The sequence below is a fragment of the Salpingoeca rosetta genome, assembly GCF_000188695.1.
Source record: "Salpingoeca rosetta unplaced genomic scaffold supercont1.2, whole genome shotgun sequence".
Lineage (NCBI taxonomy): Eukaryota > Choanoflagellata > Craspedida > Salpingoecidae > Salpingoeca > Salpingoeca rosetta.
In genome coordinates this window covers 1,359,829-1,379,813 of record NW_004754932.1, presented here as the reverse complement: position 1 = coordinate 1,379,813, position 19,985 = coordinate 1,359,829, and the positions used below count along the sequence as shown (strand labels likewise).

General features: G+C 55.9%; 5 protein-coding genes across 5 annotated transcripts in view; 3 read left to right on the top strand and 2 right to left on the bottom strand.

The window, feature by feature from the left end:
• PTSG_00873 (disulfide isomerase) overlaps positions 1-354 on the top strand; it is an 8,573-nt gene extending 8,219 nt beyond the window's left edge. The window contains exon 16 of the mRNA XM_004998284.1: positions 209-354. Within this exon, the coding sequence (XP_004998341.1) occupies positions 209-280 (72 nt within the window). The 3' untranslated portion in view covers positions 281-354. The remainder of the gene's footprint in view (positions 1-208) is intronic.
• Positions 355-437: 83 nt separating this feature from the next.
• Positions 438-4,348, top strand: PTSG_00872 (uncharacterized protein; the record flags this gene model as incomplete). Its single annotated transcript, XM_004998283.1, has 12 exons — positions 438-578; positions 777-863; positions 1,108-1,200; positions 1,301-1,360; positions 1,519-1,552; positions 1,817-2,033; positions 2,210-2,342; positions 2,595-2,779; positions 2,971-3,079; positions 3,243-3,448; positions 3,737-3,897; positions 4,239-4,348. The coding sequence occupies 12 exons, from the start codon at positions 438-440 to the stop codon at positions 4,346-4,348; spliced, it is 1,536 nt and encodes a 511-aa protein (XP_004998340.1).
• Positions 4,349-4,813: 465 nt separating this feature from the next.
• Positions 4,814-11,150, bottom strand: PTSG_00871 (TKL protein kinase). The gene is made up of 6 exons (XM_004998282.1): positions 11,054-11,150; positions 9,539-10,845; positions 9,054-9,234; positions 8,219-8,697; positions 7,572-7,941; positions 4,814-7,243 (listed from the first exon to the last, which is right to left on the bottom strand). Exons 2-6 carry the CDS (start codon positions 10,819-10,821, stop codon positions 5,204-5,206), a joined length of 4,353 nt encoding a protein of 1,450 aa, XP_004998339.1. The 5' UTR covers positions 10,822-10,845; positions 11,054-11,150; the 3' UTR covers positions 4,814-5,203.
• Positions 11,151-11,303: 153 nt separating this feature from the next.
• PTSG_00870 (uncharacterized protein) lies at positions 11,304-13,426 on the bottom strand (the record flags this gene model as incomplete). The annotated part of the gene is made up of 4 exons (XM_004998281.1): positions 11,304-11,725; positions 12,076-12,171; positions 12,338-12,392; positions 12,695-13,426. The coding sequence occupies 4 exons, from the start codon at positions 13,424-13,426 to the stop codon at positions 11,547-11,549; spliced, it is 1,062 nt and encodes a 353-aa protein (XP_004998338.1). The 3' UTR covers positions 11,304-11,546.
• A 518-nt stretch (positions 13,427-13,944) lies between these two features.
• PTSG_00869 (uncharacterized protein) overlaps positions 13,945-19,985 on the top strand; it is a gene marked incomplete at both ends in the record, with an annotated part of 12,375 nt that continues 6,334 nt past the window's right edge. The window contains 18 exons of the mRNA XM_004998280.1: positions 13,945-14,195; positions 14,493-14,554; positions 14,726-14,835; positions 15,034-15,094; positions 15,366-15,450; positions 15,769-15,826; positions 16,027-16,089; positions 16,344-16,411; positions 16,597-16,663; positions 16,830-17,438; positions 17,658-17,712; positions 17,940-18,085; positions 18,324-18,378; positions 18,611-18,796; positions 19,083-19,120; positions 19,269-19,326; positions 19,512-19,624; positions 19,791-19,863. Coding sequence (XP_004998337.1) covers positions 13,945-14,195; positions 14,493-14,554; positions 14,726-14,835; positions 15,034-15,094; positions 15,366-15,450; positions 15,769-15,826; positions 16,027-16,089; positions 16,344-16,411; positions 16,597-16,663; positions 16,830-17,438; positions 17,658-17,712; positions 17,940-18,085; positions 18,324-18,378; positions 18,611-18,796; positions 19,083-19,120; positions 19,269-19,326; positions 19,512-19,624; positions 19,791-19,863 — 2,158 coding nt within the window. The remainder of the gene's footprint in view (positions 14,196-14,492; positions 14,555-14,725; positions 14,836-15,033; positions 15,095-15,365; positions 15,451-15,768; positions 15,827-16,026; positions 16,090-16,343; positions 16,412-16,596; positions 16,664-16,829; positions 17,439-17,657; positions 17,713-17,939; positions 18,086-18,323; positions 18,379-18,610; positions 18,797-19,082; positions 19,121-19,268; positions 19,327-19,511; positions 19,625-19,790; positions 19,864-19,985) is intronic.

The following is a 19,985-nucleotide window of genomic DNA, read 5'->3' as shown; positions in this document are numbered from 1 at the left end:
GTGTGTGTGTGTGTGTGTGTGTGTGTGTGTGTGTGTGTGTGTGTGTGTGTGTGTGTGTGTGTGTGTGTGTGTGTGTGTGTGTGTGCCGTCTGCCCGTTTGTGCCCGTCTGCCCGTTTGTGCCCGTGTGTCTGTCTGTCTGTGCCTGTCTGCCCGTTTGTGTGTTCGTCCCTCTCTTACACCATGCCACGCACCAACTCGCCCCAACAGAAGAAGAAGAAGGCTGCAAAGAAGGCAGAAGAAGTGGAGCCCAAGGAGCAGGCACCAAAGGATGAACTCTGAACATGTGCACACAACACAACACACAGCACAACACAACTCAACACAACTCAACACAACACAGCGTCCCACGTGCTGATTGTCACAAGCTGCGAGTAAACAAGAAAACACGCTGCCACCCACTCACTCCTTCTTCTTCCTCCAAAACAACAACAACGATATGATGAGGCTGTCTGGTGTTGTTCTGTTGATGGCAGTGGTTGCGTGCGCCTGTGCGAGTGCGCTCGCCAGCCCCTTCCAGCCACGCATCGCGGACGTCAAGAACCTGGCTGTGTACAGCACATGGCAGAGGCCCGGCGTGGTGGGTGCTTGATGAGGGCTGTAAAGGTTGGAAGAGGGAGAGGGGTGCGGGGAGTGGGTGGGTTTGCCATCACACATTCACAACATCATTCATCAACAGCCAGCAGCAACCTGCGCTGGTGCACGTGTGTCGCATGAGTAAACCTCTGCTCACGCTCGCCTGTCTGCCTGCTTGTCGCTGTTTGCATCCACCATCCAGGGCAACGCCACCCTTTACGCTGCTCACGCGCCCGGCTATGACGAGCCCATCTATGTCTTGAACATCACTGGCGTCGATCACCATGCGGTACCGTGTTGTGTGTGTGTGTGTGTGTGTGTGTGTGTGTGTGTGTGTGTGTGTGTGTGTGTGTGCGTGAGTGTGTGTGTGTGTGTGCGTGTGTGTGTATGTATGTCTGTATGTCTCTCTCTCTCTAGCTCTCTCTCTCTCTGTCTGTCTGTCTGTCTGTCTGTCTGTCTGTCTCTGCGTCACTGTGTATGCCCATGTTTGCTTCTCTCGCTGACCTTAAAGCGCATCTGCGCCCATGTGACAGATTGGCTATGGCTATGGCATTCTCATGGCGAACCAGTCCATCGAGAACTTCGAGAACCTCATTAACGCCCTCCTTCCAGAGAAGGACTTGCAGGTGCAGTGTAGTGTGTATGGTTATGAATGCGATGGCTAGCTGCAGCACACTCGCTTCAGCACTCACGCCTTGGCACCTGCTCTTCGCCCACTGCATACAGCTTGTTCTGGAGGCCTACTGTGACTGGCAGTACGAGTACATCATCCACAACCTTCCACAGGTGTGTACATGTGTGTGTGTGTGTGTGTGTGTGTGTGTGTGTGTTTTCTTTGTGTGCGTGTGTCTTAGTGCCTGGCAATCCTTTCCTGCTTCCTCGCCTGGCATGCTTGCTTCCCATCGCCCAGTGCTCACACACGTTGATGGGTGGATGGTTGGTAGGACTTCCAAGACGAGATCAAAGGCATCGAAGAAGGTCGGGCACAACAGCGCATGCTACTCCTGCTCACCCAGACAACCCTGCAACAGCAAACGCCCACAACCAACACACAGAGACGGACACGCCCTCACACTCACCTTATCCCACTCATTCACTCATTCACTCACCCACCGATTCACTCACGCACTCACTGGCATTCCCTCACTCACTCACTCACTCACTCACTCACTCACTCACTCACTCACTCACTCACTCACTGGCATTCCCTCACATCACCCGTGGCATCTTGCATGATTGCAGGCACGGCTGACATTGGCCTGCCCCACGCCGCCAAGTGCATCAAGCGCGCCCTCACCATCGCCTCCATTGCTGTTGGCGACCTGTCCCGCGATATCCTGTATCTGCTGAAGAACGAACTCTCCCGCCACCCTTCATCTTCGCTCGCCGCTGCCGCTGCCCGCCTGCAGCAGCGCGGCCTTGATATCGACGCCATCGCCGAAGCCATCGCCACATCAAAGTGAGTTGGAATGTGTGTGTGAGTGTGTGTGTGTGTATGTGTGTGTGTGTGTGCCTGCGTGCGTGTGGAGGGGGCCTCTTCGTGTACCACCAACATGGTATTGCGTGCCACGTCACTGATGCTTTCCCTCTCCCTCTCTCCCTCTCCACCACATCCGCTCTTCCCACCTCCACCAGGGTGCTGTCGCTTGGCCGCACGTGCTCGATGTTTGGCGCGTGGGGAACGCGAACAGAGAACGGTCGCCTGTTCTCTGGCCGCAACCTTGACTGGGCCGCAGACACAGGCATTGCGAAGAACAAGCTCGTCACGGTGTGTGTGTGTGTGTGTGTGTGTGTGTGTGTGTGTGTGTGTGTGTGTGTGTGTGTGTGTGTGTGTGTGTGTGTGTCTCCCTCTCTCTCCAAGCCTGCCTGTCCATCTGCCTTCATATATTGTTCTGTGTTTGCGCCTCACTTGCTTTCCAATGGGTTCCGGCGTGACACATTGCCGTGGTTCGTCCTTGCGCGTTCAACTCCCCGACCATCCACGACACACATGCGTTGCTGCCTTGTCCGCCACCTGCAGGTGTACCACATTGGCGAAAACACCGTCCCCTATGCGTCCGTGTCGTTCTCTGGCGTGATTGGCGCCATCACGGGCATCTCGGCTGCAGGCATCACTGTGCACGAGGCCGGTGACGATACGCGCAACGTCACCCTCAACGGCTTTGCCTGGTCCCTTCGCCTCCGCGCTCTCATGGAGGAGGCAAAGTGAGCCTTCACCTGTGTGTGTGTGTGTGTGTGTCTGTCTGCATGTGTGTCTGTCTGTCTGCCTGTGTGTGTGTGTCTGTGTCTGTGTGTGTGTCTGTGTGGCGTTTGCTGCTCTAGTTGACGGCACCCCCAACCTCTGTTTGTCTATAATTGCCGCTCCCTTCCACGTCATGTTCGTCGTTGATTCTTAGGAACATGGATGACGCGCTCTCGTTCTGGAAGCGCACGCGCAACACGATGGGCATGAACCACGGCGTTGGCAGCGCTGCTGACAACAAGTTCCTCGCCATGGAGACAGAGGTGCGGTGGCTCGTGTTGCTGGTCGTTGGCTTGTGCATGCACCATCCGTGCTCACAACTATGTTGCACCTGTTGTTGACTGACGCACCAAACGCACACATGTGCACATGCACACACTAACTCACACATGCGTATGCACACACACACACGCCACATGCGAGTAGGAAGACTATACTGCCTATTTCTTCGACAACGACCCGCGAGAGGCAAACTTTGTCGTTGACGGCAAGCACTATGGGTTCCCACTCAAGGACGCGGTGTGGCGCACCAACCACGGTTACGATCCCACCTTCCGCGCTGATGGCTTCAGCTCACATCCGGGAACAGACTCGTTCAACCGCTACCTCCTCCTTCACGACACGTTCCTCGGGTAAACACTGCTTGTTGTGTGTGGGTTTGTGTGTGTGGGTTTGTGTCTGTATGTCTGTCTGTCTGTCTGTCTGTCTGTCTGTCTGTCTGTCTGTCTGTGTCTGTGTGTGTCTGTGTGTGTGTGTGTGTCTGTCTGCCTGTCTGTCTGTGTATCTGTCTCTTCTTTCCTTCGCAATCCACACGTGTTTGTTCTTCGTGACAAACCTGACCACACCCACACCACTTGCCACCACCCCTCCAACCCCTGTGTGCCTGCCCGCCAATGCTGACTCCCTTTGTTCCGTTTCAGCTACGAGACGGCGTCTGTGGCGATCTCCGATGTGCAGGCCGTCAACCTGACAGCCGTTGTTGGTGATAAGGGCGGCAGCTCCCGCGACAGCTTCCTTTCCTGCCAGAACGCAGCACAGGGCAGCAACATCATCTCAGCCACCTTCAAGCCAAGCACGACAGGTGCGCCTGTGTGTGATCTGTCTGCCAGCATGTGTGTGTGTGTGGTCTGTCTGCCAGCATGTCTGTGTGTGTGTGTGTGTGTGTCTGTGTCTGTCTGTGTCTGTCTGTGTCTGTGTCTGTGTGTGATCTGTCTGTCTGCCATCCTGTCTGTCTATCTGTGTGTGTGTGTGTGTGTGTGTGGTCTGTCTGACAGCCTGTCTGTCTATCTGTGTGTGTGTGTGGTCTGTCTGACAACCTGTCTGCCTCACACTGTGTCGTTTCCCACCTCCCCCAACTGCACCTGCACGCACGTCTTTCTCACTTTCTGCCACGTGCGAACACTCCGCGTATGTGATGCGCAGGCCACGCCACCATGTACCTGGCGTTTGAGAACGGCCATAAGGATCAGCATGTGCCTGCTTGCTGCAACAACTACATCAAGTTTGACATGAACCAGTTCTTTGGCGTGTAACGTTGCAACACATGAACCTCTCCACGTTCCATCCAGGCCATGCGCACCCGTTGGCCCGCTTTGGTGTTGCCCAGCTTGTCTCTGATTTTGCACCATCCAACCAACAAGCACACCCTTGTTGTGTGCTCTGTCATGCTGAATGCTGTTGTTCTCGTGCTGCTTGCTCTTGTTCTGCGTCTCGTTGTTGTTCTTGCTCTTGTCTTTGTTCTCGTGCTTCTTGTTGTTCCTTGTCTGCTTCCACCGTCAGGTTTCAACCCAGCACAACACAACGCGTGCAGATCGTTTCGTCATTGCACCCCTGCATTGTTTCGCTTGCTGTCGTCACCCACCAGCAATACACACAATCCTCCTCCTCCTCCTCCTCCTCTTCCTCCTCCTCCTCCTCCTCCTCCTATTGCTGAAGCGAAGGAAGGATTCCCGTCGACTCTGGCCTTGCCTGCAAGCAAGCAAGTGCAGCAGCCATGATGACCTTCCTTTGTTTAATTCGTTCAAAACGATGATGTAACAAGCATGCAAGCACGCACACGCGCGCTGATAACGGCTGCTGGGCGGATGAAACTGGTGAAGATGGTGGAGGGTGAATTGAACAAAATCATCGTGTAACAAGGATCTAGTGTCTCTGGAAACAAAAACGAGCGAGAGACTCTAACGACACAACAGCCGTATGAGAGCAACAAACCCCCCCCCCCACCACAGCTCTGACACGCCAGTCAAACACAGAAACACATACACACAAACATACACACATACACACATACACACAAAAACAAACACACAAACACCCACATACAAACACAAACACTCATACACACGCACACACACACAAACACTCCCCTCACTCTACGTTGCGCGTTATTAGAGAGACGATTCGCCGTCAAACGACTGCAGTGTGGTGACAATTTGCGAAAAGGTCAGGCGCTCCTGCGGGTTCTCGCACCAGCACTGAGCTGCAAGGTCGATGTAGCGTCGATCACAGCAGTCCTCGGGCATGGTTGGCCGCAACCCAGCCAGCACTCCTTTACGGATGCTGCCTTTGTAATCCCAATATGGCAGCCGGCGGGTGGTAATCTCGCTGATGACAATCCCATACGAGTACACGTCAGCAGGCAGCCCGTACGCCTTGTCTGCCAGCGCTTCCGGAGCCGTCCAGGGGATGGTGCCGATGCCCGTGGTCTGGTTCCAGATGTTTGCGTAGTCCGCCTCGTTGCGTTGCGTTGCAGCTGGGGATGGCCGCTCCCCGATGACCACCGCATCCTCGTCATCGCTGTCAGTTGTCAGCAGCATGGCGCCTTCCAACCCACCACCGCTGTCCGTGGTGGTCTCGTCGTTGCCATCGCCATCATCAAGATCGGCAACAAGCAGCTGCTGACCAGTGTCTCGCCGCTCGTGCTGAGCCTGCGCTTGCAGGGACACCGGCAACTCATCAAAGTCAAACTTGTCACCGCCATCGCTGCGTGGCAACACGGACATTGACTTGGCTTGCCCACGCCTGCGCATGCCACGCGTGAATTTGCACGCCGTGCGCTCCAGCCCACCGCACACCTTCCCCATCGTGGATGCCTTCTTGTCAGCGTCGAGCCAGGAGCAACCGCCCTGCCCACCGCCCCGAGTCCCCTCCACGTGCTGTCTCCCAAGTGCGCTCATGGTTGCGTTGCGTGCATGCGCCATGCCGGCACTGACCTGGGACGCACGACGCTGCCGCGTGAGAGCGTCTTGCACGACGTTCTTGGCGGTCGTGAAGTCGGTTACCTTGATGCGCCAGTCCATGGTGACGAGCAAGTTGGCGCTCTTCAGGTCGCGGTGCATGCGCCCCTTTTGGTGGAGGTAGTGCATGCCCGCTGCCGTGTCGCACAGGAACGAGTGCTTGCGCGCGTCAGAGATGGGAACGGCGTTGTCGGCAAGGATGGTTTGCAGCGAGCCGCGCTCCACATACTCCATGACGAGAAACGGCTGTGCGCCGAGATACGCGCCGTGGAAGCGGACGATGTTTGGGTGTCGCAGCTGCCGAACAAACTTCACCTCGCGCTCAAAGTCCTGCTTGCACGTGTCATCAAGTTGCAGGATGGCCTCGCGCAGCCGCTTCACGGCCACGTTCAGGCCCGCAGAGAGCCAGACCATCAACTCCACCCGGCCAAACGCGCCCTCATCGAGCACGCGCACAAACTGCAGCTCGTCCGGAGAAATGGTCCAGATCTGCTCAAAGAGCTCAATCTCCTGCTCCTTTTCGTCCAGCAGCCGCTGCTGAAGCGCGGAGTGCTGCTTGATGGAGGTGGCCACGCGGCGGTAGAAGCGAAGCACGTGCCAGGTGGCAAACCCAATGACCGCCAGCGCAAACAGCGTGCCAAGGACAATGCCGAGAACGTTGATGTCGCAGGCCTTGCCAGAGTACCCAAAGGAGCAGCGGCAAATGCAGTCGGAAGCAACGGCTGTGCCAGTACCATGCACGCACGCGCTGTCACGACAGATGTTGCACAGGGACACGTCCGTGGCGCCTTCCGTCTTTGTCGTCAGGTCGCCGCTGCACTGCACGCAGGAAGGGTTGCTGAGGTCGGAGCGGTATGTGCGAAGCGGACACGGCACGCACTGGCCGTTGTCAGCGCTGAACCCAGGGTTGCATGTTGGGCGAAAGGCAATCACGCTTCTGAAGAACCGCTGGCGCGATGTGCCTCCAAACACAAACACGGTGTCTCTGAATGCGCTGCAGGTGTGTCCTAGGCGGCCGGGGGACAGGGAGAACCGCACGTGGTTGTCGCGCAGCCGCTGCCACCGCTGTGACGCGTGGTGGTAGAGCCAACCATCACCGAGGTCCACTCCGAGTCGGCTTGCTCCTCCAATCATCACCAGCTGCCCAGCAATGGGGCCTTCGTCCATGCGAACTGCACAATGGCTCGTGCGCTGTGTGCGGCGTTTGTGCGGCGTTTGTGCGGCGTTTGTGCGGCGTGTGTGCGGCGTTTGTGCGCGCGCGCGCGCGTGTGTGTGTGTGTGTGTGCGCGTGTGTGTGTGTGCATGTGTGAGTGAGAAATATACGCTGGAGAGGTGCGCACGAGAGACACACAGACACAGAAAGAGACAGAAAGAGATCAACAGACCAGCAGATCAACAACTTGTACGTGAGAGTAGCAGATGGCTTTGCCCTTCTCGCAAGAGATGGTCAAAAGCATAAAATAAGTGGTACCACAGCAACAACAAGGACAGGCAGTTTCACATACAGCCGCTGTCTCACCCAAAGTGGTTCCTCGTCTGACTCAATGGGCCGCCATGCCTGGGTCTGTGGGTTGAATGCCCAGCCGAAATGATCATACTCGTTTCGTGGGCGGAAACCGCCAAACACGGCCATCTCCGTGACGTTCTCGCTCGTCTTGAGGGCTGCAGCTGTGTGGTAGCTGGAGGCAATCGGTGCTGTGGCTGCTCGTGACAGTTGGAACCATCTCATGAGGTGCAGGTCGAAGCGCCACAAGTCGTCCAAGAAGAACTCGTTGTCGCAGTCCTCGCCACCATACAGATAAATGCTGCTGCCCATCCGGACAAGGGTGCTGCCACGCCGCTCTGCTGGGCGTGGTCCACCTTCCTGCACCACCACTCGATGCGTCTCCCTGTGTACACATGTGTGGCGTGGGTCAGGATGAGTTGATGAGAAATTTGCAGGGGGAAGGGGTCACTGGTATCTTCAGTGTCCACATGAAAAAACAAGAGTAGTAAACACAGGAACCACACACACACACACACACACACACACACACACACACACACACACACACACACACACACACACACACACACACACACACACACACACACACACACACACACACACGCACCACCGCCGCCGCCGATTGGCACTCCCCCCCCCCTTTACGGTACGGTACGCACGGGAAGAAGAAGAATGCGTCGTTGGCACAGCCGGAGCGTGGCTTACGTTGGCCGCCAAACACAAACATGGCGCTATCGTTCACAGTCGCTGAGGAACCATAAAAGCGCGAAAACGGCGAGGTGTGCTGGTCAAGCTCATCGAGCCGCACCCACACTGTCAGTGCCTCTGCGTCAACATTTTCTTCATCAAACACGACCACATCCTCTGGGTTGACGGGTTCCTCCTCGTCGTCGTCGTCGTGGTCATGGTCATCGTCGTCTTCCATGCTCTCGCCCTTTGCCTTGTCCTCTTCTTGCTGCTGCTTCTCTCGCTCCTTGCGCTCTGCCTCGAGCACACCGCCAACGTCAAACTTCCAGTCGCTGTTGGCCACGGAGCCCGTGTACCCACCGAGCTGAATGACCCAGTGGCCGACTGTTTGCGACGATGGCCACGCACGCGCCGTCATGCTGCTGTAGAAGAACTTGTCTTGCCACACGCCCTGAAAACGTGGTGGACGCGGCGCAATGTGTGTATGTGTGTGTATGTTTGTGTGTGTGTGTGTGTGTGTGTGTATGCAGTGCGTGGTGTGTGTGTGCGTGTGCAGTGCGTGGTGTGTGTGCGTATGTGTGTTTGTGTGTTTGTGTGTGCGTGTGTTTGCGTGCGTGCGTGTATGTATGTGTGTGTGCGTGTATGTATGTATGTGTGTGTTTGTGTGTGCGTGTGTGTGCGTGTTGCGTGAACATTGTGTTGCATTGAACGCAACGGCATGTACGCAAGAGACAGTCTGGGCTTCAGCGCGTGCCTGCAGGCACACAGCAGCACGCGAACCGGCGCGCACAAGCGTGGTCGACTCACCGAGAGAACGGGGGCGTGGGAGTGAGCCGTAAGAGATTGGGGCGTGTACAACCACGTGCTCCAGGCATCGCCCGTTTGTGGGCGGAAAAAGTCACCAAAGAAGAGAAACTGCTCAACATCGATACCAGCCGCGAGTGGTGTGGCGGAGAACCCGCCCAGCAAACCGATTCGACTCGAGGCACTGTGCATCACACGCAGATTCAGGCGCGGGCAGAGTGGCGGATGGGACGCAGAGAAAGTGCACGGTGTGTGAGGAGGGAGTGCAAGCAAAATTGACGAGAGATTGACAAGAGAACGCCCACTTCGGAGCATGCGTGCAAAAAAGAAGGGGATGAAAACAAGGGAAACTGGAAAAACAAACATACAAGTTCACACACATACACACATACACACAAACACACACATACACATGCACGCATACACACGCGCAAGCACGCATACGCACGCACGCGTGCACACGCAGAGCAAAACAATCCATCCCTTACCCGCTGAAAACTGGGGTGAGAAGGCGGGACAGGGAGCGGATTTCAGTGAAGCGTGGTGCTGGCTCATCTGTGCTGTATTCGTGGAGAAAGCCGACCAAGGAGTCGCTAATGCCGTCGGGAACGCCAAAGAGGACAGTGCGGTTGTTGCCGAGGGGAATAACCGCACCACGCGAGACAAAGCGCACCTCATCCTTGCACTCGCGATACTGGTTAAAAACACAAGCGCTGCCCAGTGCCTGGCATGAGAAGGTCGTCGAGCCCGTGGCAGCGTGCGGATCCGGAAAGGTGCACATGCTGACGTTAGCCACATAAGGGGACGCGCGGCCGGGGAAGCCGCCATAGATCATGTATGTGCGTGGGACCCTACCGCCAACGCGATACATGAGGCTGCTGAGCAGGGGGCGGAGCAGCGAGGCCGAGTCCGCAGGGACAGCTTGCGCGAGGAGGGACCAGCCCAAGTCTTCCGTGTAGCGCCAAACCTCATTCGTGGTGTCCGTGCACTCGAGGAAGATTTCTGTGGTGTCGCCCACGTCGATATGTCGCCTGCGCGCCTCCAGGCACCCGCCGAAAGAGTACAGCTCAAAAGGGTGGTAGGCCGCCGACACAGCCGGGAGGAAGCGCGGAGCCATGGCGGCGGGCTTCTCAAGCCGCGTCCAGGCGCAGGTGAAGAAGGACTGCGTCTCGATGGGCGAGCGCCAGACCTCCAGCATCCAGTGGTCGTCGAGGATGGTGACGTTGTTGTCAATGTAGACGGCGCCCCCAAGCACCATGAGCTTGCCCGCGCCCTCCCGAAGTGGTCGCCTGGCGGGACTGGACGTGTTGTAGACGGAGAGCGGCGTGATGCGCTCTGCGGCATGGTGCATGCGCGTGCGGAACCGGGGGTCGCTGGCGTTGGCAGCGCCAGAGTAGATTTCGCAGACAGACCACAGGTTGAGCTTGCGGGAGAATACCCAAATGTCATCCGAGAGGCGGATGGTTGCCCTGTTGTTGGCAATGTCGTTGGCGTTCCCTCCGCCAACGGTGACAGAGATGAAGTCTGACTCCAGCGCGAGCAGCGTCGTCGTGTGCCAGGCGAGGGACGGTGGGGTGGCTGTTTTGCTTGTCACCAGCTCTGGTGCGTTGTATGGAATGATGACTCGAGCGTGCGCCAGTTCACAGGGCACGACCGATATTGCAATGCCAAGAACCGCGACAACGGCGGCGGCAATGCCCATGGCGGTGGTGGCGGTGGCGGTGCGCCTTTGCGTCGCCGGCTTCAACGGCACCGGTGTGTCCACGGCCATCGCATTGGCGCACAAACGCGTTGCCTGCAGGCACACCAAAAAAAAAAAAAAAAAGGAAGCGCAGGACGCGGAAGGGAGAAGGTGGGTGGGAGTAGCAGATGTGAGGGGTGTGAGGGTGCGATGTCAATGAAATGACCTCTCAAAGTGAAAGATGAACAGCAGCTATGTTAATAGGTTAATTGCAGTGAAGACCCCACTCACTCACTCACTACCGCCACCATGGCAGGCATACATTCAGGCAGGCACAAGTTGTTGTCGGCGGCTCACCCACTCCAAAAGGGAATCCTTGTGTTGCGTTGAGGAGCAAAGGACAGCTGTGACGAAAAGTGGCCAAAGTTTTGTGCACATTTCATCAGGCACGACTTGACAGACGATAACACAGAATGTGTGTGTGCGCGTGTGCGTGTATGGACACAGATTCAAGTGGTTTGCTTTGCTGGTGCTTTGAACGTAACGTAACGTCATGTAATGTAACATAACTTCTTCATTCATTTATGTGTTTGTACCACAGGGACGGACACGGGAAGAAGAGAGGATGGAAGGACAAAATGGAAGGACAAAATACAGAAGAGAGATCAAGGGAGTTTGTTGCCTACGAGCACAAAGAGAGTACAAAAGAGTACATGAGAGCACATGACGAGGAACGAACGTGGCTTAAGCCACGGCAAAACCAAATTTCACGGGTTTTGTTTTGTGGGATGCGCCTGAACAGGCAGCGCTGTGGCTTAGAGCTGCAGGTCGCCAAAGAGGGCTTGCATGTGCTGGAGCTCTTCCCTGTGCGCGTCCTTGTCCTCTTGTGGCAGCGCCATAATGGTGCGCCGCCTGCTGTCCACCATCTGCGGGAACGCCGGTTCAGCGGCCTCTATTCTCGACACAAGCGCGTTGTTGGAATCGTACAGCTTGCCTGCAAGCACCACAAAGAAGGAACGGCGAGCGTGAGCGTGGACGTGAGCGTGGACGTGGATGTGGATGTGGATGTGGATGTGGATGTGGATGTGGATGTGGATGTGGATGTGGATGTGGATGTGGATGTGGATGTGGATGTGGAGGCGAGGGAGAGAGGGTACAAGTGAGCGAGGGAGTGAGGCAGGAAGTGAGGCAGGACTCACCCGAACAATTCACGCACACGACATGTGTCCCCTCACAAATCAGAGCCAAACGAAGGACACACACAGACACACACAGACACATAGACAGACACACACACACACACAGACACACACACACACACACGATCAAAAACGGGTGACTTACTCAGCAAGTGCATGTCATGTTCCCACAGCTGGTCATCGGCGTCTGCCGTGAGCGCGTTTGCAATGAGCGCGAGGGACGCTGGCTCAAACAAAGTCGCTGAGGAACAAACAAGAAGGGCGAGGGGAAGGCAGAAACGCATGCATGACACACAGGTGAGGCTCACATTGAAATAAGACGCATGGCAAAGCGGCAAAGGAATCAATCATCATCACACATACACAACAGCAGACAAGGATGTCCAGAATTCCCGCGCGCCACATACCTGCAACAGATGGCTGCTCTCTCACAAGGTGTCGCAGGAACACAACCGTCTTGATCTGTCACACACAGTGAGTGGAAGCGATGAAGGAATGCGGCTTAACGTGTGAGCAGTGGGCAGTACGTCAGCGAAGAAGGTGTATGCACACAAAATAATCACAGAACGCACGAAACACACACACACACACAACAGCCACACACACACACACACACACACACACACAACAGCAAGACACACACACACACACACACACACACACACACACACACACACACACACCCAGACACACACACACATACATACAATTGCACGCAAAAAACATGCACACACAAACACATACACACGCACAGCCCTGCGTACCTGTAGTCTGGATGAAGTGGGGTGCCGGAGGCAGTGGAGGGTGTGTTGAATGGCGTTGGGTTGCTGCAGGAAGGTGTGCATGAGAGTGTCGGATCCGCGCACCATGGCGCTGAGGGCGCTGAGGGCCTTCAGCCGCACCGTGTTGTGGTCAGAGGCGGACAGCAGCGTCAGCACACGCGGCAGCAGGTCCGCCTCGGCCAGCGCGGCCTGTGCCTTGGGGTTGTTCTGGGCCAGGTGCGCCAGGATCTCCGCGGCGCGCCACTGGAACTCTGGCGATGGGTTCTGAAGGCTGCCCTGGATGGTGGCGAGTCCGTTGATGGCCAGGAAATCGTGCGCAATGTTGATGTCCTCCACCTCATCGGAGATGGTCTCTAGGGCCTCGTGCTTGTCTTCCTCGCTTGCATCGGATCCGGAGAGGAGCGTGCTCAGGGCGTCCTTCACAGCCGACATGTGGTCGCGGCCCGTGAGGTTGCCCAGGAACTTCTCCAGAAACACGCGCCGGTCCTCGTCCAGGTTCTGTGCCGTGGAGGTGGCCGCCTCCTCAGACTGCGGCACAACGCGGTCGCCGCTGCCGGCTGTCTCCTCGATCACCCAGCTCAGCACCCCTTGCAGGGACGTGTCATGGCGGTGGTTGTGCTGCACTGGCTGTCGTTCTCCAGCGGGCTGTTGCGGCTGCGGCTGCGGCTGCGGCTGCGGCTGCTCTTCATCTTTTTGCACAGGCACCAAGCTCATTGTTGTTTGTGTGTGTGTGTGTGTGTGTCTGTGTGTGTGTGTGTGTCTGTGTGTGTGTGTGTGTGTGTGTCTGTGTACTTGTGTTGTGTTTGATTGATGGTCAAGTGGAGCTGGCTGCTGCGGCTGTTAAATGAACAGGTGCACCAACCAACCAAGCAAGCAGGTAGTGAGTGGTGAGGTGGTGTGTGTGATGAAGGGTGGTGGTGTTTGCTTTGTCAGCAGATGCAGTGCAGAAGAAGAAGACACGAGTGCACGCTCGAAGCCACAAGAACGTGCGCGAAGCCACAAGAAGAAGGGAAAAAAAAAAAGGCAATGTTCAAAACAAGAAAACGTGAAATTGTGACGAAAATCACATGAAAAAATACAACAAAAATCTCATGACTGTGAGTGTGCGCTGAAGAACGCGCGCAAAGCACAACAACAAAAACGGCCAACCAACCAACAAGCCTTGACGGACACAACCTCGGCGTGTGTGTGTTGGACACGGAATAACAGTAGAAGGGGAAGTGGACGCGGGCATGGCGGACACCATGGCCAAGATGGAGAGGATCATCGATGAGAAGAAGAACAGGGAAGAAGAAGAAGAAGAGGACGAGGACGACGATGACCTGCAGGTCGTGAGCATCGTGAGAGCGCAGCGGAGCAGACCACCACCACCACGCAACGACAATGCATCTGCGCCGCCGCCGTCGCTTGCGAAAGCTATCAACAGCATCTCCATCACAAAGCAGGACATCCTGCGCGCTTTCAAGCTTGAAGACCCATCAAAGTGCGCTTGCTGCTGTCTACTGCGTTGTGTCGACGAGCCGTGTTGTACATTGTCATGCTGTGTGCAACGTCATGCTGTGTGATGTGCATGACATGCGAGGATGTCCGTCCAGGGGAGGGCGGGTTTGATTGCACACACACGCTTGCCTCGTGACTGCACTATGTGACCACGCCTTGGTTCATCATCAACATACATGGCATCTGTGTGTGTGTGTGTCTGTGTCTGTGTCTGTGTCTGTGTCTGTGCCTGTGTCTGTGTCTGTGCCTGTGTGTCTGTGTGTTCTTGTACACATCTCAGGGGCCCGCAACGCTTGGTCGCGTTGGGACAGCAGCCCTGGATTTCCGGCAAGCGGCGCAAAGGTGAGCACCGTGCCCGCGGCCATGGCGTTGTTGGCGCAATGCAGCGATGCGTCCGCAAATATGCTGTGCCCGCAGAACACGCATGTCCTCCCACCCTTACCCCACGCTCACGGCTAACACTCTCCCTCCCTCACTTGCACTTGTCGCACATGGCTGTTTGCTTGCCCGCAGCTGCCATGAAAGCCTTGGCAGAGAGTGACACGCGGGACCACAGGCCTGAGAACACGCCCGCTGGCCTTATCAACCTGGGCGCCACATGCTACGTCAACTCGTGTCTCCAGGTACCTGTTTCTGGCGACCCTTGTGTCACACGTGCTGTTGATGCTCGTGTGCGCTGCCTCATATTAGCTAACACGTGGCTGACCATATGTGTGTATGCGTGTGTGTATGCGTGTGTATATGCGTGTGTATGCGTGTGTGTGTGTGTGCACTCCTGTGCATGTGTCCGTGTGTGCACATGCGGTGTTGTTGTGCTGCAGCTGTTGTTCCACACGCTGCCGCTTCGCCGAGCAGTGTTCGCTTGGCCTCAGCCACAGTATGGTGAGTCTTCGTCGGTCGACAATCAAGGCACACGTTGTTGTGGAGCGAAAGGGGACGATAGGCGTACAGTGAAGTGCAGTACACGTGCAGGTGTATGGCTGCATTCGCTTGTCCACGTGTGTTTGCTTGTCCACGTGTGTTTGCTTGTCCGCGTGTGTTTGCTTGCGTCTTTCGGCTTGTGCGCCCGACAGTACCACAGGTACATGATGATAACTTCCCCTGTGCACCACCATCGCGACTCACAACCTGCGAACGGCGGTGTTGTCGACAGCAACCGCGGGGGAGCTGAGCATGGCCCAGCTTGTGCTGAAGCAGCTGCAAGAAGTGTTCGCCAAAATGCAGAACACCAACCGCAGGTGCGGGAGTGGAGTTGAGTGGAGAGCGAGACTGTATGATGGATGATGAATGTTGAATGGAGCTGTAGCAGCACCCAATTCCTGTCGCTTGTCTGCTTGGTTGGGCGCTCGATGCAAGGCGAAAAAAGGGGGGGGGGCAAAATGGGGGAAAGGCCATTCTTTGTGTGTGTGTGTGTGTGTGTGTGTGTGTGTGTGTGTGTGTGTGTGTGTGTGTGTGTGTGTGTGTGTGGACGTGGACTGCACGCAACCACCACAGCCATGCCGAATGATGCCGCTGCTGTGATTGATGCGTTGTGTCAACGGTCTTCATCTGTGCAGTTATGTCAGCCCGAAACAGCTGATTGACACCCTCGGCCTGCCGCACCACGAGCACCAGGTGCTGTACGTGGTGTGTGTGTGTGTGTGTGTGTGTGTGTGTGTGTGTGTGTGCCCCAACGCTGGCTGCGTCACGGCCACCTGGCCGACGTCTTGCTTCCTCTCGCACCTCTCATAGTTCGAGACACGCGCCTGCATGTTGGTATCTGCTCGTCACATGCTGTTGTTGACTGTGCGCATGTGCATCTGCGTGGACAACAGGACATGACAGAATTCCAGAATTTGCTGTGGGGATTGCTGCAGCCTGAACTGTCCAGCCATGAGGTGTGTACGGCGTGTGGAGGGTGGTCTAGTGCATGTGGTGCACATGCGCCGTTGTGTGCGAGCCCAACACCTTGCCTCAGCACTTAAAACACACACACACACACACACGCACGCACAACACACACACACACACACACACAACACGCTCTCACTCGCTCACACTTACACCCATGCACACACAACACACTCTTTCTCTCACCGACACCGACACTCACACCCATGCACATGCCTGCACGAACGCACCGTGCAAGCAGCATTTGCCCGGCGTGTACGAGTTTCTCCAGGATTTTGGAGCCGAAGGAACAACAAGCCGCACCACCATGTTCGTTTGTTGCCTTGTGCTCAATGTCTTTGTTGTGCACATGTTTCAATTCCATCCACTGCCCACACCACGGTGGTTATCCACACATCCACGCATCTGCACGCACACACACACACACTCACACACGCACTCACGTACGTACTCACGTCATCCATGTTCCCCCCCCCCTTCCAAATTAACGGCAGGTGCCTTAAGTGCAAGCGTCGATCCAAGCTTGACGACACGTTTTGTGAGATCCCCGTCCACCTCCAGGTGCGTAACATGCAGTGGCCGCTTGCTCCGTAAATGTGTGTATTGTACGTGTGGGTTGTACGTGTGCTGCTGCTGCTACTGCTGCTGCTGTACAGCCCTGCATGATTGTGAGCGCATCTCATCGCCAAGCCGCTGTCGACTGTTGTGTTGATGGCGTCTTGTTCAGGAGGAGGGCCAGGATGATGAGGTGGAGACAGTTGCTGTGGAGAGCGGAGACGACGACGACGATGATGACGAAGACGATGCAGCCGCCAGTGGTGGTGACGACGGGCCGGCGACAGGCGGTGTCGAGTCTGGCAGAGGGAAGCGGGGTGGCAGGCGATCGAGTCGTGGCAGAGGCAGAGGCAGAGGGAGGGGCGGAGGGCGTGGTGGCAGGGGTAAGAAGGCGGCAGACAAGAAGAGCAGTGGCAGGAAAAAAGTGACGAAAGACGAGGATGATACAGACAGCAGCGATGATGACCAGCTCGCCAAGCGAGCGAAACATACGTCCGCCCGTGGTCGCCAACACACACGCGGTGGCCGTGGTGGTGGCGATGATGATGGCGATCACAGTGACAGTGACAGTGACAGCGATTGGGCATTGGAGACTGCACGGGACCGAAAGGGCTCAAGGAAAAGGAAGAAGAAAACAACGACGAAGAAGAGCACAGCAGCAGCAGCAGCAGCAAGAGGGAAGAGGGCGGATGCAACAACAACGGCAAAGAAGAAGCCGAATGCTGCCAAACGATCAGGCGCAGGCACCCCACAGCCCACAGCCAAGAAGACGAAACAGGGCGTGAGTTCACACACATACACGCGTGTGCGTGTGCGTGAAAGAATGTGTGCAGTTGTGGTTTTTGTATCTCTGTGTGTGGTTTTTGTATCTGTGTGTGTGTGTGTGGTTGCGAATGTGTGCGTGCTGCTCCGTCCGTGCATTCATGTGTGTGCGCTGTATCTTCTCCTTCACCCATTCACCACTTCCTCCATGCCTGCACTTGAACACATCGCTTCTCAGGCCATCACCATCGATTCTGCAATTAAGAAATACCTTCTCATGGAGCGACTCACTGGTACGAGAGTGTGTGTGTGTGAATTTGTAAGTGTAGCGTAGTGTGTGTCTGCTTTCATAACTTCTGATGGCTTGATGAGCGCAATTTCGCTCCATTGCAGCTGGCCTTCCTTTCATTGTGTGTGTGTGTTGACACCTAAACTCAGCCTCTCTCACACACACGCACGCACACATAAAAACATGAACACACAAACACACACACGCACGCACGCACGCACGCACATGCAGGGGACAACAAGTACAAGTGTGACGACTGCGGGCCACAGGAGGGCGAAATCACACACGCGCTGGAAAATGTCCCGGATCGCCTCAACTTTCAGGTCATGCGCTTCCTCGTCAACTGGAACACGGGCCAGCGACGCAAGCTGACACAGGTGTGTGTGTGTGTGTGTGTGTGTGTGTGTGTGTGTGTGTGTGTGTGTGTGTGTGATCATTCGGTTGGCATACGTGCGTGTCTTTGTTGGCCTGGCAGCCTCTCGTGTGCCGTCCGCGTGGTGCTGTTGCTCTCTGCTTTTGCCAATGCCTTCCCAGTGATATCCGTCTTCGTTCACGCTTTTCTCTTCATCTGGCGACACACGCACACACAAACACACGCGCGCGCACATGTCTCAGGTTGTGGAGTTCCCGGAAGTGCTGGATATGCGGCCCTATCTCGCCTCGCCGACAAGTGAGTCGATATCACCAGCAGTGTCATGTCTGGCCTATTTTTGAGCGAACTTAGCGCTGTTTGCTTGGCGCCATCACTTTCGCACCGCTTTGTGTCGTACCACACCACCCGTACCCTTGTCAATATTGCGCTCAAACCTTCACATTGCACTGCACTTCACCGCACTTCACTTCACTTCACTTCACTTCACTGCACTTCACTTCACTTCACTTCACTGCACGACACCTTGCAGACGACGACGTGTTTGAGCTGCGAGCGTGTGTGCTGCACCGCGGCGTGTCGGTGCACAGCGGGCATTACATCATGCAGGCGCGGGCGCCCGGCAATGGCGATGACTGGTTCACGTTTGATGATGACGACGTGCAGCCTGTCTCTGTCATCGACGGCCAACTCGCTCTTGGACTCGACACAACCTCGGGTACGGTGTGAACATGCGCCAGTGCGTGCACGTCTGTTGTCGTGTTGTTGTTTGTTTGTTCGGTTGTGTGTGTGCGCTTTTGTGTGCATGTGTATGTGTGTGTGTGTGTGCGTTTGTGTGTTTGTGTATGTGTGTGTGTACGTTTGCGTGTATGTGTGTGTATGCTTGTGTGTATGTGCGTGTATGGATTTGCACGCATGTACACGCATGTACACGCGCATGGCTGCGCTGTTTTATCGTGTATCGATGTGGCAGAACTGACTCATCACATTCCATTGTATGACAGCTGTCTTCCAGCCGAGCAAAGCGCCAAAGGCAGACACGGTGAGATGTGCACACTTGCTTGATCAACCTGCACTCAGCACCCACACTTGCTCCTTGCCGCACGCTTCTAATTCCGACCCTCCATTGCTTGCTCACCCCTTCCCTCGCCCACGCATCTTGTGGTGACACTGTCTTCAACGCCACGTAGACGGGCAACTTCGCGTCCAGGAGTGTCTATTATCTCTCCTACATGCGCAAATCCCTTGGTTCGTGTGTGCGCATGACTTGTGTTTTGGGCTGTCGTACATGTCTGCACCTGTTGTCATGCATGGGCTAGCTTCCTCTTGAGTGGTTCACGCATTTACACATGCATGCATGCGCACATGCTCGTGTCACGACCAACACAAACATTCACGCACTCACACTCACATACACATGTGCACAAACACAGCGGATCGTGTGCGGAAGATGGCGCTGCCTTCACTGCCACCAGTACTGGACGCAATTGTGGTTGCAGACAACGCAGATCTGGCAAAGGAAACGGCAGACAAGACAAGACAATATGTGGGTGCCATCTGTGATGGATGCGCTGCCAATGCGCCCTGTATGCATGTATGCGTGTTTCGTGTGTATGCGCGTTTGTGCTGCTGTCATCACGACCATCACGCCATCTCCCAACTGCTCACCGGACGTGCGTGCAACTTTGTGTCGTGTCGTGTCGTGTGTGCAGGAGGCGGACAAGCGCTACATTGTCAACGCCTGCACGGCTGTGGAGGAATTCGCCAAACTGACCACCGCAGCAGGTTCGTTGTCCATCGATGTTTTCGGATTTTCCGCATGTGTGTGTATGTGTGTATGTATGCATGTATGTTGGGAGGGAACCACTTTGTCTGCCTGTCCCCTTCCCTTCGCGCTCTCGTTGCTT